This window comes from Nycticebus coucang, chromosome 6 (genome assembly GCF_027406575.1).
Source record: "Nycticebus coucang isolate mNycCou1 chromosome 6, mNycCou1.pri, whole genome shotgun sequence".
NCBI classification, from domain to species: Eukaryota; Metazoa; Chordata; class Mammalia; order Primates; family Lorisidae; genus Nycticebus; species Nycticebus coucang.
In genome coordinates this window covers 64,091-83,137 of record NC_069785.1, presented here as the reverse complement: position 1 = coordinate 83,137, position 19,047 = coordinate 64,091, and the positions used below count along the sequence as shown (strand labels likewise).

At 41.2% G+C, this 19,047-nt stretch overlaps 1 gene segment (V, D, J or C); it reads right to left on the bottom strand.

Moving 5' to 3' along the window:
- LOC128587703 (immunoglobulin heavy variable 3-23-like) overlaps nt 1-17,174 on the bottom strand; it is a 28,371-nt gene extending 11,197 nt beyond the window's left edge. Inside the window, 1 exon segment of the V gene segment in view lies at nt 17,083-17,174. Coding sequence covers nt 17,083-17,128 — 46 coding nt within the window.
- Nucleotides 17,175-19,047: the final 1,873 nt, after the last annotated feature.

Genomic DNA, 19,047 nt, shown 5'->3' with positions numbered 1-19,047 from the left:
CATCAGCTACCCCCAATGGGCTCTCAGAGAGCCTTACGGTAGGTCACATGCTCAGTAAGACTCAGGGTCCAAGCTGACTTCTGAACCATGGGTAGGCCTGATCCAGACAGTATAACACAGAATGTAACCTTAAACACCACAAATCCTAAACACCCATCCAAAAGAGGCTGAATCAATTGGGGTTCAGAATGCTACAGATTAGTACCCAGCAATGACACTTACACTGTGTAGCTACATGCATCAGTCAAGACTCATGTAAAAAGGCATAATGAAAATGATTAAAATGAGTTACTGCATTACACAGAGAGTAGAAATTTGTGATTAAACAGGAATTGTAAAGTTACTGTAAATAGTATATTAAAATAGCATATATAAAAGCAAACATAGTCAGAATGCAGGACCAGATAGGTAATCTTAGCAGGGATATGACGATATTAAGAAATATTCAAATAGAAATGCTCAAAGTAATAAAAAGTACTGGAGTAAGAAATAATCAAGCCTTTCACAGGGTAATAAACACAGTGGTCTCACCTTCACAAAGAACCCATGACCCTGCAAACAGTTCTGAAGAATTGCAAACATAAAATGCAAAGAGAAGGAGCAGTACATCAACCTGGAGAGTGAGAACTGGTATAACTGGAATCTCAATAGCAAACCTGCCAGCTAAGAAAAATTAATATCGAAGTCACAATGTCAGTAGGGCTCTACCCCATGACAGATGTGTGAATCACAGATCCGGGAATTTCAGAAAACCTCCAGCCAAATGCACGTACACAGAGACACACACAGCACTGATGCACACATACACACGTGAAATAACCAAGGTGAATTTCTCCACAGAACACACACAGCTTCCATTTTATTATGTGACTTAATTTAACTAATAATTTATTAATAGTGAGAAGTGATGGTCCAAAATTATATTCTTCCATGTGTATGTCTGTATATTCCAAACTCAAAAACTAAATATATTTATACACACACACACATATATGTTTAGGTACAACTAAATCTTAATACCACTTTTGCTAAATATCAAATTAGAAAGTACAGTGGCATTGCTAAGTGCTAAGCTCTGTGCTGGTTTATTTCTCATGGATGACAGCACCATCCCATCTAAACATGAGGAGTTACCAATATCTCACACCCAGCACCCAGGAGGCTCTGAGGCAGGCCCCATGGTGCACCCCCACCTACTGCAGGATCCCTGTACCCAGCTGAAAGGACAACCCAAAGTTTGACTCTAGGGCACAAGTGCACAGATGTGAACTCTCACCTGACCAGTCCATGGTGTGCAAATGACCCTCACTCTGCCAGGCCAGGAGAAGCCAGGACTTGGGTGGGCATTTGTTCTCCACTGTTGATTTAAAAGCCGTGGTTGGGGTACAGCAAGTGGGTTCAGGGTGTTTAGGGAGCCTGGTCACCTGCAAGAACACTGGTGGCATCGTAGGAATAAGGACTAGGGAGGTGATTCACCAGACATTGAGGGGTGACACTGAAGGACCTGGTGCCCTCTGTGTGGGCCACAAGGGAGACTAGGAGCTTCAGCAGGAGAGTGAAGTGGAGGAACCACCTGAGGTGACACAGGCAGATTCACGTGTGGGAAAGACACACTGAAATGAGGGTTCCTCCCCACGCCCCTCAGATAAGAGGCAAGAGCTAAGTCAAACTCCCAGACACACAGAGTCATCTCAGAGACAAGTTTCCTACTGAATGACAAACACAATGTAGGAAATACAAAACCTTCTCCGGACACTACAGTGTGGATGGAGGGAGGATGGCTTCTTGTTGCAAGGATGTTTTTTTAATTGTATTAAGACATTTATACTCTACACCTAGTAAATTTAAAATGTACCCTTGTAAAATGCACTGTAGGTGTGGTCCCACCAATTACCCTCCCTCCACCCATACTCACCCCTACACTTCCCTCCCTCTCCTCTTTCCCATTCTTCTTGGGCTTGAGTTGCATTATAGCTTTCATATGAAAGCTATAAAGTGGTTTCATAGTAGGGCTGAGTACATTGGATACTTTTTCTTCCACTCCTGAGATACTTTACTAAGAAGAAGATGTTCTAGCTCCATCCATGTAAACATGAAATAGGTAAAGTCTCCATCTTTTTTAAGGCTGCATAAGATTCCTTCCTGTACATATACCATGATTTATTAATCCATTCGTGGGTCAGTGGGCACTTGGGATTCTTCCATGATTTAGCAATTAAAAATTGGGCTGCAATAAACATTCTAGTGCAAATATCTTTGTTACAAAGTGATTTTTGGTCTTCTGGATATATACCTAGCAGAGGAATTGAAGGATCAAATGGCAGGTCTATGTTTAGATCCCTAAGTGATCTCCAAACATCTTTCCAAAAGGAATGAATTAGTTTGCATTACTGCCATCAGTGCAGAAGTGTTCCCTTTTCTCCACATCCACGCCAATATCTCTGATTTTGGGATTTTGTGATGTGGGCTACTCTTACTGGGGTTAGATGATATCTCAAAGTGATTTTGATTTTCATTTCTCTGATGATTATGGATGATGAGAATTTTTTCATGTGTCTGTAGGCCATGCACCTGTCTTCTTCAGAGAAGGGACTCTTCAAGTCCCTTGCCCACCCTGAGATGGGATCACTAGTTCTTTTCTTGCTATTACATTTGAGTTCTCTGTGGATACTAGTTATTAAACCTTTGTCACAGACATAACATGCAAATACCGTCTCCTATTCTGAGAGTTGTCTGCTTGCTTTACTTACATTATTTTTTGCTTTGCAGAAGCTTTTTGCTTTGATCAGATTCCAGTGATGTATTTTTGGTGTTGCTTCAATTGCCAGGAGGTCTTCCTTATAAAGTATTCGCCCAGGCTGATTTCTTCAAGTGTTTTCCCTGCACTTTCTTCTAGTATTTTTATAGCTTCATGTCTTAAGTTTAAATATTTAATCCAGTGAGAGTCTATCTTAGTTAGTGGTGAAAGATGTGGGTCCAGTTTCCGTCTTCTACAGGTCGCCAGCCAGTTCACCCAGCACCATTTGTTAAATAGGAAATCTTTTCCATGCTGAATGTTTTTAATTGGCTTGTCAAAGATCAAGTAATGGTAAGTAGCTGGGTTCACCTCTTGGTTCTCTATTCTGTTCCATACATTTACCTCTCTGTTTTTGTGCCAGTACCATGCTGTTTTGATCACTATCTATTTGTAGTATAATCTGGGATCTGGCAGCGTGATTCCTCCTGATTTGTTTTTATTTCTGTACTCAGAAAAAAATATCTTGGGTAGTTGAGTTTTTTTCTGATTCCATATAAAATGAGTATTTTTTTTTGAGATCTTTAAAGTATGACAGTGTAGAATTAATAGGGATTATATTAAAATTTTGTATTGCTTAGGGTAGTATGGACATGTTAACAATGTTTATTCTTCCCAGCCATAAGCATGGTATGTTGTTTCCTTTGTTTACATCTTCAGCTATTTCTTTTCTTAAAGTTTCATAGTTCTCTTTATGGAGAACTTTCACGTCCTTTTTAAGGTGAACTCCCAAATATTTCTTTTTTTTTTTTTATCTATTTGCACATTTATTCATCCATGTGGAATTTTACAAACTTTTTTTTTTTTTTTATTGTTGGGGATTCATTGAGGGTACAATAAGCCAGGTTACACTGATTGCAATTGTTAGGTAAAGTCCCTCTTGAACTCCCAAATATTTCATCTTCTTTGGCACTACTGTGAAAATAATAGAGTCCTTGACTATTGTTGGTACACATAAAGGCTACAGATTTGTGATTGTTGATTTTGTATCCTGGACACTGCTGTATTCCGTGATCACTTCTAAGAGTTTTGTGGTTGAGTTACTGGTGTTTTCCAGATATACAATCATATCCTCTGTGAAGAGTGAATGTTTGATCTCCTCTGACCCTATATGTACACCCTTGATTGCCTTTTCTTGCTGAATTATGATGTATAAGACTTCCATTACAATGTTAAAAACCAGTGGAGATGATGGGAAACCTTGGCTGGTTTCTGATCTGAGTGGAAATGATTTCAATTTAACTCCATTCAATATGATATTGGCTGTGGGTTTGCTGTAGATGGCCTCTATCAGTGTAAGAAATGTTCTTTCTATACCATTTTTTTAAAGCATTCTGATCATGAAAGGATGCTGGATATTATCAAAAGGTTTCTCTGCATCCATTGAGAGAATCATATGGTCTTTGTTTTTTATTTTGTTTATGTGATGAATTATAATTATAGATTTATGTATATTGAACCAGCCTTGAGACACTGTGATAAAACCCACTTGGTCATGGTGTACAATTTGTTTGATGTGTTTGGCAGGATCTGGTAGAATACTTTTGCATCAATATTCATTAGTGGTATAATTTTCATTTCTTATTGGGCCTTTTTCTCATTTGGGGATCACGATCATGTTTACTTCACAGAATGTGTTGGGTAGTATTCCTTCTTTTTTCTATATTTTGGAAAAGGTTAAGTAATGTAATTACTAGTTCCTCTTTAAAAGTTTGGTAGAATTTGCCATGAAGCCATGTGGTTCCGGGCTTTTCTTTTTAGAAAGATTTTGTATAGTTGATGCTATTTCAGAACTTGATATAGGCCTTTTGAACATTTCTACTACATTATGGCTAAGTCTGGGAAGGTGGGATGCTTCCAAGTTTTCGTCTATTTCCTTCAAATTTTTGTATTTCTGAGAATAGAGTTTCTTGTAATATTCATTAAGGATTTTTTGAATTTCTGAGGAGTCTGTGGTTATTTCGTCTTTGCCATTTGTGATTGATGAAATTACAGATTTTACTCTTTTCTTTCTGGTTAGGTTAGCCAATGGTTTAAATATTTTACTGACCTTTTCATAAAACCAACTTTTAGATTTATTGAACTGTTGTATAATCCTTTTGTTTTTAATTTCATTCAATTCTGCTCTAATTTTGGTTATTTCTTTTCTTCTGCTGGGTTTGAGATTGGTTCTTCCTTTTCCAGTTGCTTGGGCTGTCCCATTAAGTTGTTAACTTCCTCTCTTTCCATTCTCTTGAGGAAGGCTTGCAGTGCTATGAATTTCCCTCTTAGGAGTGCCTTTGTGGTACCCAGGAGGTTCTGATAAATCATGTCTTCATTGTTGTTTTGTTCCAAGAATTTGGTAATTTCCTTTTTAATCTTGTCTGTGACCCAGCTATCATTCATCATAAGATTATTTAGCTTCCATGTTTTGGTGTGAGTATGCAGATTCCTATTGTTACTGAGTTCAATTTTCATTACATGATGGTCTGAGAAGATGCAAGGAATATTTTCTATTCTTTTGAATTTGCTGTGGCTAGACCTGTGACCTAAAATGTGGCCAATTTTGGAGCATGTTCCATGGGCTGATGAGAAGAATGTGTATTCAATTTTGGGGGGATGAAATGTTCTGTAGATGTCTGTTAAATTCAATTGTTGAATAGTAAAGTTTACATCTAAAATTTCTTCACTTAGTTTCTTATTCGAGGATCTATCCAACACTGCCAAAGAAGTGTTAAAATCTTGATGGTGCTGGAGGAAATAAAGTTGCACATGTCTGTTAGAGTCTGTCTTATAAATTGAGGTGCATTGTGGTTGGATGCATAAATTTTAATAATTGAAATCTCATCATGTTGTGTGTTACCCTTAACAAATATGAAGTGACCATCCTTATCTTTCCTTAGTTTTGTTGGTTTAAAGCCTATTGTATCTGTGAATAAAATTGCAACACCTGCTTTTTTCTGATTTCCATTTGCCTGAAATATAGTTCACCATCTCTTCACACTGAGTCTATATTTATATTTAAGGTAAGATGAGACTCTTGTATGTGGAAAATATCTGTCCTGAGTTTTTGTATCCAGTCATCCAACCTGTTCCTCTCTAGAGGACAATTGGAATCCATTCACATTAATTGAGAATATTGATAAGCCTGGTAGAATTTTGGATATCGAGATTTTCAAAAGTCCAGTGGACATTTTTAATCCTTTCACCACAGTGGAAGTTGAAGTTTGATCAAAAGTTTCTGAGTGAGTTTCCTTTTGTTTTAGATGATTGTGCTGGTCATTATGGAGGATAGGTCTGAGAATATCCTGGAGAGCTGTTTTAGTTATGGCAAATGTCTTCAACATATGAATGTTATTAACATATTTAATTTCTCCAGTTTAGCTGGATACAAAATCCTGGTTTAAAAATTATTTTTTTTAGGAGATTAAAAGTCAATGACCACCCTCATCTAGCTTGAAAGTTTTCAGCAGAGAGATCTCCAGTCATTCTAATATTCTTCCCCGTGTAGGTTATGGTTTTCTTCCGTCTGGCTGCTTGCAGAGTTGTTGACTTGAGTTTGGGTTCTGAAAATGTCTGCTATTTAAATTTCAGAATTTCTTGGCATGTCTTGGAAGTTCTCCTTGATTATCTCATGGAGTAGAGCATCTGGGCCTTTTGAAGCCACCTCAACACCTTTAGGAATTCCTATAAGGTGAATATTAGTTTTCTTTGAATTATCATAGAGCACTCTGAGAGAATGATCCATTTTTGTTCTCCACTTCTCTTCCTCTTTTAGTGTTTGGGAGCTTTCAAATGCTTTGTCTTCAATGTCAGAAATCCTTTCTTCTGCCTGCTCCCTTCTGTTACTGAGGGATTCTACTGTATTTCTCAGATCTTTTGAAGGCTACAAGTTCTTATCTCAGTGTCAAAATCTGTGGTGATTTTCTCTTTGAATTCATTGAATTCTTGAGACAACTTTTGAAATTCTCCATGAATTTCTAACTCTAACTTTACTTGCATTCTATTAATCTTATTTGCAAACCAAAATCTGAATTCAATTTTTTACATCTCAGCCATCTGTTTATGAATGGGATGTTCAGTTGTATCTGCCATGTCATTACTTTGGGGAGTTGAACTACTCTGATTATTCATGTTTCCAGAGTTTTTCCACTGATTCTGCCCAATGATTACTTTATACCATTTGGCTAGATGAGCAGTTAAGGTGAAGTTGAGTTGGGGGATCCTGGAGTATGGATTTACCAGCTCTTTGATCAAGAGGTGGGACTGGGGTCTGTACCTTTCCCCTTAAAGCATTGCAAAGGACCTGTACAGTGCTATGGCCTGAGACACTGTGTGTGTGTGGGGGGGGGGGTCCTTGGTGTGTTGTGGCTATGTCTTGTTTTCAGCTGATCTCATTCTAATCCTAGTGATTCAGTAACTCGGGATTAAAGTCTCAGCTATTGTTTGTTCCCTTGGGGTTGCAGCTCACATCAGCATGGTTGATGTGCATTTTTCAACCTTCCCTGTTGACTTAGCCCAAAACCAACATCTTACTATCCAATAGCTTACTTGGTAAACAATTGTCATTAACTGTCCTTCTGGATGGGAACCTCTGTGGAAAGCTGGCTCTAGTCAGCAATATTGCCTGAGACTCCACCTGTTTCAAAGACTTTTTTTGCCCAGGACGGTGCTTGAACCCACCACCTGTGGCATATGGGGCTGTGCCCTACTCCTTTGAGCCACAGGCACCATCTGTTGCAAGGATTTTAATGATAGTCTGTATCTAGCAGATAACTGCAAAAAAAAGTCTTACAATTTTATTGAAATTAGGTTCCAAGTCATTCCCTTACAGATGTTAGAAGCCAAGGCCTTACCAGAAATCACTAACTGTCATGATGATAAAGATAAATGATAGACAATAGAGGAAACACCAGGGGCTGGAAGGAAACCTCAGCTTCCCTTTGCACCAGATCCCGAGCTGGGGGATGAGCTCCTCTGATGGCTGGGCCCCACAGGAGGTTCATGTATGGGCTCACACTGCCGTTACCTCACTGTGTCCCTCACACAAAAATATATGGCCGTGTCCTCGGTCCTCAGACTGTTCATTTGCAGATACACAGTTTTTTTTCCATTGTCTTTGGAGATGGTGAATCGGCCCTTCACAGACTCTGGGTAGTATGTGCTACCACCACTACTAATGAGTGATACCCACTCCAGCCCCTTCCCTGGGGCTTGGCGAACCCAGTTCATGTCATAGCTGCTTAATGCGAATCCAGAGACTACACAGGTGAGCCTCAGGGACCCGCCAGGCTGGACCATGCCTCCGCCAGACTCCACCAGCTTCACTTCACCCTGGACACCTGTCAACAGAGAGATACCTGGTCAGAAACCTCGACACACACTTTCTGTTCTCTCTCTCACATCCACTCACACCCTCCTAGTCTCCAGTTCTTCATGAATAACCTTGTAATAGAGCAGCAAGGAGAAGCCAGCTCAGCCCAGACTCCATGGTTCGCCGTCTGTGTTCAGTTCTGAGCAGTAAGTGGGCAGAACTAGGAGTACCAGGGCTGGGGCTCCTCTCCTAGAGCTGCAGGGTAAGGGCTGGGCTGGTTTTCATGGGCAGAGGGAGGCCCTATTTGCATGTTCTCTTGCTATATAGGAGGTCTGTGTGGGTTGCCTGGGGGAGGACAGGGCCCAGAGATGGTGTGAGTGCTCTAGGGCAAGAATATGACCTGGGTGCCACGTGATAAAATAAAAATTCTTATTATGCGATTACAATATCATAAACCTTAGCATACTTGGTTCTTATTTCATGTTTACATATGTGCAAGGATCATGTGTTGTAGGTGTTCTGGATTTTTCCATGTTACAAATATGAGGCTCACCATAGAGCACAGAGGGGCTCAGAGATGTGTCCAGTATTTCACCTGTGGTCAGAGTGACTTTTTTGGCATCTGAGAATGAACTCCTCAGCACTAGAATCCCATGACCCACAAATCCACTCCAGGATAGAGTTGGGCCTGCCTAATGAGGTTTGAATAATTCTCTAATGTGAACATTTGTAATTTTCCCACTTTGAGACTTTACCCCCCAAATGGAGAGGATTAGGTTTGATGGAGTTGAATTTTCAGGGATCTGGGTCATTTTTATCTCTATCACTTCTTCCCTCTCAGTATTTTATTATTTCTGTAATTACTTGAATGAGGTATAATTCATATGGACTAAATTGCATACATCTAAAGTGCATAAGTTATAAATATTGGCATATCAATAATCATTATAAAGATAGTGAACAAATCAATTCCTTTAACCTTATCTTCTGTTCTTCTATTTTTCCTTCTTTCCCTTTTCCTTCTTCTGTTAGTTCCCTAGGCAAATATTAATTATTATTATGCTACTTTAAATGAGTTATTATTTTGTAGAATTCATATAAATGGAATACTACAGTTTTTATACTTATTACTTTTGCTTATTCACTGAGCATATATACTTGCTATCCATAGGATCGAGTGTATGAAACGGTCATGAATTCTAATGAGGGTAGTATTCCACTGCAGAGATTTCATGTAATTATGTCTATTAAGCTCTTGATCAACATGTAACTCTTACATTTTCAACATCTAACTAGTAAGTCTCTCACACATCCTGAAGTTGTACACAGGTGAGAAGCAGTTTCTTGTTTTCATCCTTAGAACAACACTGACAACAGCACAAAAACTGTGGAGCTGAAATGTGGGAAACGTTCCTTAATACTTCAGATAATTGAAGTTACAGAACTCACAACAAACAGGCCATTAGGGGAGAGACATGTTCTTGCAGGAATAAACAAGGCCAGGGAATTATCTAATCTGGGGCAGAGGCTGCTACACACAGTGTAGGGTGTGAGAAGTTGAAACTATGAATTTGTATTTAACTGTGGGGAGCTAAATGTGGTGAAGGCTTGATGGTGGGAAATTCTCTGAGGCCACATGCTCAAGGAGGTTTCTATCCTCTTATCTTTTTTCTTTGGAAAAAGGACAGTCACAAAAATCTCCCTTTCCACAAAATTCACAGTGGGAGAGAGAGACCGAGAGCACATACTTCTGAAATTTACTTTGACTCACCTATTTTATTACCATTATAAAATTAAAGACTTGATTTTCAATGAAATCTTCAAATCTGGCATCCTGGGGGCACAGTGGTCCTCATAGGAGCTGAGAGGGACACAGAGGTCCCCACCAAAGTTTTCTTCAGAACCACCCCCCAACTAATTCCCAGTGGAATAAAGGCCTTGATCTGCAGGGAAGGGCATCAAATCTGGAAGCTGAGGACCCTGATGAAGAAACACTGGGGCTGTGAGAGAGAACAATAAATGCTAACAGGAGACACTGTGCCCAGGACGAGGGACAGGAAAACTGGAAAAATCAGCAAGCCTGGGGCACAGACAGCACCACCAGGAAGGCAGCACCAAGTCCCAGGGTCCTGATGCCTACCTAGAATTACAGCTCAGGAGAACGTCAGAGACTCTGGTGATAGTCTGAGACCTTCCACACCCTGACAATTGTCAAGTAAGTTTCACACTGGAGTATGTGTGGAAGAGATGGAACAGACAGAGCTTCTGCAGGAGAGCACAGGGGAGAACATGAAGTCAAGCAGCGAGCACAGACAAGGCATCACTGGGAAACCTGAAGTCTCTGATGGATGCAGAAGAAGCAGATTCAACCCTGGTCACCACTGAAAATACAGACTGCAGAAAGACCTCTGAGGAGGGTCAGAAGAAGCTGTAGACTAAGTGCCTAGCAAAGGTAGGACATGAGAATAGGCAGAAAATGCATCCAATAAACTCAAAAGGGAAGAACAACTCTCCAGCCCAACATATGTAGTTATCAACATAAATATGAGATACAATAGAGAGAAAGCCCAGAGCCGTAGTAGACAAATGATCTGAATATCACTGTGAAGGACAGAGCACTTAGAGCTATCAAATAAAAGAGCATATTGAGTAAAATCTCTACATGACAACGTGGGAAGACCGCAGGATCTGACAGTGACTCTGCTGACAGATGGAAACATTAATATCTGATGGAGTTTCCTAACAGTCAGAAGCACTGTGCTCTGCATAGAAGGAGCCTTGTAAACACTCAGCAGTGGGGTTGGCTCAGCCTGCAAGTGAGTTCAGGGCTCTAAAAAAATGTCATGGAAGTCAGGCAAACCAAATTGCAAAGACAAAAAGGAGTGAAGAAAACAGGAATGATTATAAAACATTGTAACATAGATGTCTTTCCAAGTCAACTGAAAAGAACAGCTGCTGGTGTTTAGGAACATTCAAAACATTGGAATTTGCAAAGACACTTTTTTAAACTAAATCATAGTTGTGTGCATTAAGGCAATCGATAAATATGCTTTTATATACAAATTGAAATATTTTCATCAAACTGTAGTTATCATAGCCTTTATGACAAACACACATATTTTGGTATGAAAGTTAAACCCAATTTTATCCCATCTGTTGTTTTTCAGACAAATTCTGTCTATTTTGAGGTAGACTGAGGCAACTATATGACCCCACTTTACTCTCCTCACATATTCAACCATAGTTAAATAAAACAGAGGTCAGGGGAAGGGGGTTTGGATCATCACCTACATCTGTGAGGAAGGTTAAAATAAAGGATACAATTCAATTGTCCTGATTCTGGGCCCCACAGTCACACCTGAGTCACTGTCAGCAGAGGGGACAGTCTGAGTTCCCTGCACATGGGGAAGCACCTGATATACGGAGTGATATTTGGGGTCTCTGCAGGCTCTGAGTTGGGCAGGGCCAATTCCCAACTCAGACTCAGCAGTCAGGGAAATCTCTGCTCTTGCTCTAGGTCGGGGTAGCATTGTATCTGGAAGTGACCAAAGTTCCTCTACCCAGGACTTCTGCATGTGGACAGAAACAGATGAATATGAGAACCAATTCATCTCACAGTACATTTAACAATCCCTTATGTCAGTGGAAACACTGACTAGGAGAAATAAAGGAAAAATTCACCTGAGGTTAATGTGGAAATTTTAGTTTTACTCTGCCAATAACCTTCAAAGTGATCATGGACCTTCCTTCATTACTAACATACTCAACAAACATGCAAAGCTCACGGATTAGCTGAGAACTACATTCCTCTTGAAATTGCACTGTTGAGGCAAATGAATCACACTTTACAAAGAAACATTGTAAAAGTATGTCAGGAAACTTATTTGACTGGAGGTGAGATGCTGCCAGTCATCCTGCTATGGGTTAGAGTGGCTCCCACAGGCAGGCTAAGTTTGAGCCCCTTTAGAATATTACATTGGAGGTCATTCCTGGTTCCTGCCTTGGTGCAAAAACCAACCGACACATGAGGAGATTTACCATTGCCAAATGTGTTATGACTCCAGGCACTGTAATGACCTCTGTTCACAAGGCTGCTTCTAGCAGGACCACTCCTCCACAGACAAGGCTGTACCTCCGCTTCGGACAAGAGGTTGGGTGTCCTGCAGATGTGGACAGAACAAGGGCCAAATGATCAACTGTGCCTGGGAATTGAGACCATTTAAGGTGCTGCTTTCATCTTCACTCCTCAGTTAAACTCTCAGATAAAAGCTGAGGGTTCAGAACACTCAGGTCTAAGAGGCACGTCCAGCAGACTCCTGCCATCTCTGGAAGCAGAAAGACTGGGGGCTCATAAGCCCCCGAGGACATGCAGCTGCTCTGTCATGAAGAGGATAAGTGACATGGAAATGACCACCATTTGCTTGAGTAGCCCTTTTGGCTTTTCACTTGACTGGAAAAACAGTCTTTACTTATGATAGTCAGTGTATTTACACTCCCTAACATATCCCATGGCTTGGTTGAGAGCCTCGGCCTCAGCCAGGTCATGGCTACTCTGATCCTGTGTTTGATGCTGTGTTCAGTTGTACCTGTTTCTCCTCTTACACATTAGACTTAGAGTAGCGAGTTTATCAGAGCACCTGTGTGTCCACTGACAACTCTCCACTTTGATCCTCTGTGGTTCTCTCTTACTCAGGCCCTGGTGGAAAGTAATGATAAGGACCCACAGGTGCCCTTTCTACTGGCAAAATTGTCTCCCTAATTTGCCCACCTATTCTGGAGACTCAAACTTCAGTCTTTTCAGAACCTTCCTCTTTATTTTAATTCATTAATAAATTATTTAACTCCTCAAATGGGAACTCTGGGGCTCCTATTTGTCAATTTATGCCTGGTGAGAGTGTCACATCAAGGAAAGAATTTCTGAAGAAGACCCCAATAGAAATCATGGCCAGAAAATAGAAATAAAAGGGACTTCATTAAATCAAAAAGGTTCTACATAGCTAAGGAAATTATCAACAGAACAAACAGTTAATTGACAGAGTGGAAGAAAATATTCACGATCTATATTCTAACAACAATTTGGGAAAACAACATGAATCTATAAACAACTCAAGGAAATTAGCAAGAAAAAAACACACTGAATAGTGGGGGAAAGATGTAAACGGAAGTTTTCCAAAAGAAGATACACAAATGGACAATAAAATTTTGAAAAAACACTGAACATTACTGATAATTACAGAAATGCAAAGTAAAACTGCAATGAATTGTCACCTTCCCCCAGTTAGAATTGCTCTAATTATAAGATGAAGACAGTATAGGTGGTGTGGATGCAGAGAGAAAGAAATGCTTACACATGGTGGGAGGGACTGCACATTAGGACAACCTCTGTGGAATGCAGTGCAGATGCTCCTCAAGGAAGTAAAAGCAGACCTATCATGAATCCAGCAATGTTACTACTGGGCTGTACCCAAGGGAAAAGAAATCATTTTATCATGAAGACTTGGATGTATCTTACAGTCCAATTCACAATTGCAAAGATGTGGGATCCATACAAGTGTCCATCAGCCCATGAGGGGATTAACAAAACATGGTATTTGTGTACTAAGGCATACTCTCAGCTATGAAGAGGGATGAACTGATGCCTTTTACATTGGGTGGAACCACAGATGCTTATCCTTTGTGAAGTATCTAAGGAATGAAAAGCAGACACCACATGCACTCGCTATTAAACTGGAACTTACCAGTGAACACAGAAGTGCACGAAGCCAAGTAAGGCTCAGTGGAAATCAAGTGGAGGGAGGGGGAGGAGGAAAGGGGTGAAACCTACCAACAGGTACGATGAACACTATTCTTGGGATCAGCACACTTATAACCCTGACTCAAGCATAAAAAAATAGGTGCATGAGACCAAGAAAAGTTGTAGCCCTATAAGACTATGAAATAAAATAAAATAAGTCTTAATAAAAAAATGTTTTCTCTGGGCCGTGCCTGTGGCTTAGTTACCAGGGCACCAGCCCAATGTGCTGAGGGTGGTGGGTTGAAACCCGGCCCCAGACAAACTGCAACAAAAAAATAGCCAGGCATTGTGGCAGGCACCTGTAGTCTCAGCTACTCGGGAGGCTGAGGCAAGAGAATCGCCTAAGCTGAAGAGCTGGAGGTGTCACTCTACCAAGGGTGACAAAGTGAGACTCTGTCTCTAAAAACAAACAAACAAACAAACAAATGTTTTGTCAAAGACAGATAAAGTGAAAGAGAGCCAGCTTCCAGAGGGACATGGTCAACCCCCTCACCCAGACTCCTGGTTCAATAACCTGAACTTTATGTTACCCAGAATGCTTCTGCAAACTTTCAGATAGGAGCAGACACTGTTTGTACAACCTTGGGAAAATGTTTGTCTGTGTGGACAATGGAATTTCCCTTTGGGCAGATGATTGTTTAAAGGGAAAGACAATGGGGAAAGTTGCTGGTTGGGGACACTCACTACCCACTTTTCTGTACATACCATGCCAGAAGTTGCCTGTTTGACCATCTCCCTAAAACTGTTCGCCAGGGTAGCCTGAGGCCTCCAAGGGGCTATCCCAGTTGCATGTTGCTTTGGTTATGGTCTTCTTAAGTGGGGGTTATGGCTGCCCATTAACACAGAATAAGAAATGTATCTGAAAGTATAAACATGTCACTAATAAACTGTTTCTGCCCTTGCTGTCTAAAAAGTTCTCAGACTCCTTTGTTACAATAACACTTGACACTCACATTACCCTGGACTGTGCCTGTAGGGCAGAGAGTCTGTGTGGTCACAGACCCCCTCCTACACTCCTGTTCAGCCCTCCTTCTGCTTAGAGGCCGTATTGATATAGGCACAGAATAGGACGCTTGGCCCCAGCAATCAACAAGGCACCAGGGCAGGTTTAATCTGGGATCCTTCAGAGACTGGCTCCCAGATTTATATCCTTGGATTCCCATTGCATGTAAAATTCCTTCACTCATGGGAGAAATTCTTCAGTTAGGCCTTCCTGTTCCTTCTCTAGTCATGGTGACCTTCACACCAGCAAAACTCATGTGTTATTACCCACAGTTATGCAAGGCTGCCTGAAACTATCGGAGCAAGAAAAGAGATACCTGTAACCATTGCTCTTAATGAGACAAGAAAGAGTATAATACTATCCAGGTCACAGGCTTTTCTTCCATAGTCTTCCCAAGTGACCCCTCACAGCAGGGAGTGTCCAGTAAGAGATGATGCCTCTCAGTCCCCAGACCCACAAGCTGGTAGAAAAAAAATCTCTGGCCATGGGGCATTGGTAACAGTACAGGGCGGCTTATCCTGACTAAATTCATTTTGGTCATATTCTGCAGGTTAAAATTTTGGTGAGATCTGCACATAGAGTAGCTAATGATAGAAAGAACTAGATTATAATTTAACTTTGAAAAATAAATGGTAATAGCCCAGTCCCGAAACTGTTTCCTAATGAAATAAGGAAGTGCACACACAAGTGATAGTCTCATGGTGAAGACTTGTAGGAATACTTTCTCCTAGATTACATCACCAACAGTCAGGTGATGAAAATCAAACAAATTTCACAACCTTCTCACAGCCTTGCTGGCATCTAGATGTCTATGACTGTCAGTCATCCCTTCACCTCAACCTCCTCTTCTCTCCCACTTCCCTTAACATGGGAAAGATCCTGAAGTTCACACCACCTTCAGAAGTTTCTTTAGGACACTTCTTCCCATCTTCTGGGTTGGACGGTTTTCTGAATAAATCACTTTCATTGCTCCAAATGTGGTCTTTGAACATATTGGCTGTAATGTGGTGAGTGGTATGGTCTTTAATTCAGTTACTAGGGAAGCAGGAGGTTTGAGAACGTTCTATGAGCCTTTCTGAGGTCGTGCAGTGGCCACAGCCTGAGCCCCACCTGAGCTGCAGGTAAAGGGCCTGATCCCAGGGATTTAGAACATAGAAAGCACCCTCCCACCCATTTTCAGGAAAAACATGGAGAAAAGGGAATTGAGATAGGGAATGATAGATACAAAAACAAAAATGGATTAGCAGAAAAGAGGAAAATGGGGTCAGTTGGGAGTCAGATGTGCAGTTACACATTAGGGGAAGGACAGACTCTAAACGTCAGCCTTTCCAGGGCACTGACCCTGTCCCATCTCCCACTGCTCCTGATCAGGAAATCCCACTGAGCGCTGTGCCCAGAATGTGACGGAAGTCACATGAGATTCCCCTAAACTTCCTCAGAACCCTGTTTCTGGTGACAACTCTAGGGTCATTTTGGCCCTTAAAGTGATTCCCTGACTTTTGTGCAGGTGGGAGAGAGTCCTTAAGATACCAAACCAACCAAACAACAACAATGTTTTGTCTTTAGGGATTGTTGGGACAGGATTATAACCATAGAGACATTCTCAAGAGGAAACAATTATCTGGGGAGGAAGCCCCAGACCCTGGCAGGAAACCAGCTTAGTCTCCAGATGCTCCTGCCCTGGGCTGAGTCTGTGATTTGTGGGTCCCGGGCGCCCCCTGGTGGCCTCCTGTGCCCTCAGTAGGTTTGTGTCTGGGCTCACCCTGCTGTCTCCTTCACTGTGTCCCTCATGTAGTAATACAGGGCTGTGTCCTCGGGTTTCAGGCTGTTCATTTGTAGATGGGTAACGCTTTTGGAATCATCTCTTGAGATAGTGAATCTACCTTTCACTGATGCAGCATATTCAGTGGTTCCACCATCCGCTTTGTTTCTAATAAAACCTACCCACTCCAGCCCCTTCCCTGGAGTCTGGTGGACCCAGTTCATCCAGGAATCACTGAAGGTGAATCCGGAGGCTGCACAGGAGAGCCTCAGGGACCCCCCAGGCTGGACCAAGCCTCCCCCAGACTCCACCAGCTTCACCTCGCACTGGACACCTGCAAACACAGAGATACCTGGTCAGAAACCTCCACACACACCCTCTGTTCTCTCTCTCACATCCACTCACACACTCCGAGTCTCCAGTCTCCACAAATCACCTTGTAATAGAACAACGAGGAGAAGCCAGCTCAGTCCAGACTCCATGGTGCGTCGTCTGTGTTCAGTCCTGAGCAGCGAGTGGGCAGACCTGGGAGTCTGGGTGCTGAGGCTTCTTTCCCAGACCTGCAGGGTCAGGGCTGGGCTGGTTTTCATAAGCAGAGGGAGGCCCTATTTGCATGTGCTCCTGCCATAGAGGAGGTCTGGGTGGGAGGCTGAGAGAGGGCAGAGCCCACAGTAGGTGTGAGTGTGCTGGGACAAATATTTAACCATTGTAGGATTTGGAAAGTTGTGATTGATTATTATGAGGTTGAGCTGTGATAGAAGTATAGCATACCTGACATGTTTATTTTGAACATTTTTACCTTTTTTAGTCATAAAATCATAGCTATGTATAATAATGCTTTTATGGGGTAGAATGTGCTGGTTTTATATACAATTTGAAATTCTTACAATAAACTGGTTCACATAGCCTTCACTGCACTTTCTTAATTACTGTTGAAGATGTTTATACTCTACACTTAGGAGATTTGACATTTACCCTTGTAAAATGCACCATAGGTGTGCATAGGTAATTGGTTGGACCAATTACCTTCCCACCACCCATCCTCCGCCCTCCTCTCCCCTCCCCCTCCTCTTTACCCTTCATCTTGGGCTGTAGTTGGGTTATAGCTTAAACATGGACGTGTGGGTGATTATATATAGGTTTCGTAGTAGGTCTGGGTACATTGGATACTTTTTCTTTTATTCTTGGGATAAATCTGTGCATTTTACACAGATTTGTCTTTTATTCTTTGGACAAATCTGTGCATTTTACTAAGAAGAATATGTTCCAGCTCCATCCATGTAAACGTAAAAGAGGTAAACTCTCCATCTTTTTCAAGGTTGCATAATATTCCATGGTGTACAATCCACAAATACTATTTGTGGGTTGATGGGCACTGGGCTTCTTCCATAACTTAGCAAATATGAATTGGGCTACAATTAATATTCTGGTGCAAATATTTTTGTTATAAAGTGATTTTTGGTCTTCTGGATATATACCTAGTAGAGGAATTACAATATGGAATAGCAGGTATGTTTTGAGATCCCTAAATGATCTCCAAACTTCTTTCCAAAAGGAACATATTAGTTTGCATTCCCACCAGCAGTGCAGAAGTTTTCCCTTTTCTCCACATCCATGCAAACATCTATGGTTTTGGGATTTTGTGATGTGGGCTACTCTTTCTGAAAAGCTTCTGCACAGCCAAGAACATAGTACATAAAGCAAGCAGACAGCCCTCAGAATGGGAGAAGATATTTGCAGGTTATTTCTCTGGCAATGGTTTGATAATCAGAATCGAAAAAGAACCCAAACATATCAGCAAGAAAAGAACAAGTGATCATATCTCATTGTGGGCAAGGAACTTGAATAGAAACTTCTCTGAAGAAGACAGGCACATGGCCTACAGACACATGAAAAAATGCTCGTAATTCTTAATCATCAGAGAAATGCATTCAAAACTACCTTGAGATATCATCTAATTCCAGTAAAAATATTTTTACATTTAAAAGCAGTTTTATCTTAGCAATTAGAATGTTTACTGCAGCCCAAAAGCAGTTTTATCTTAGCACCAGAATGTTTGTTGCAGCCCAATACATAATTGCTAAGTCATGGAAGAAGCCCAAGTGCCCATCAACCCACAAAAGGATTAGTAAATTGTGGTATATGTACACCATGGAATATTATGCAGGTATAATTGGTCAACAAATATTGCCTCTGTTTAATAAAAGCTTGTTACAGGTAACATTTTTCTTTTACACATGCAGAGGAAACACAGTAAGTACTGTCAGATGTTTTCTATGTGCAGATGCACAGTTTCAAAGAGAGGCTCATATTCTCTTTCTGTGTTCAGAGCTCTCACCTGGGCGGAATGAGCCCCATATCTGGGCCTGCGTTTCTCATGCCTGGACCCAAATGCTTACTG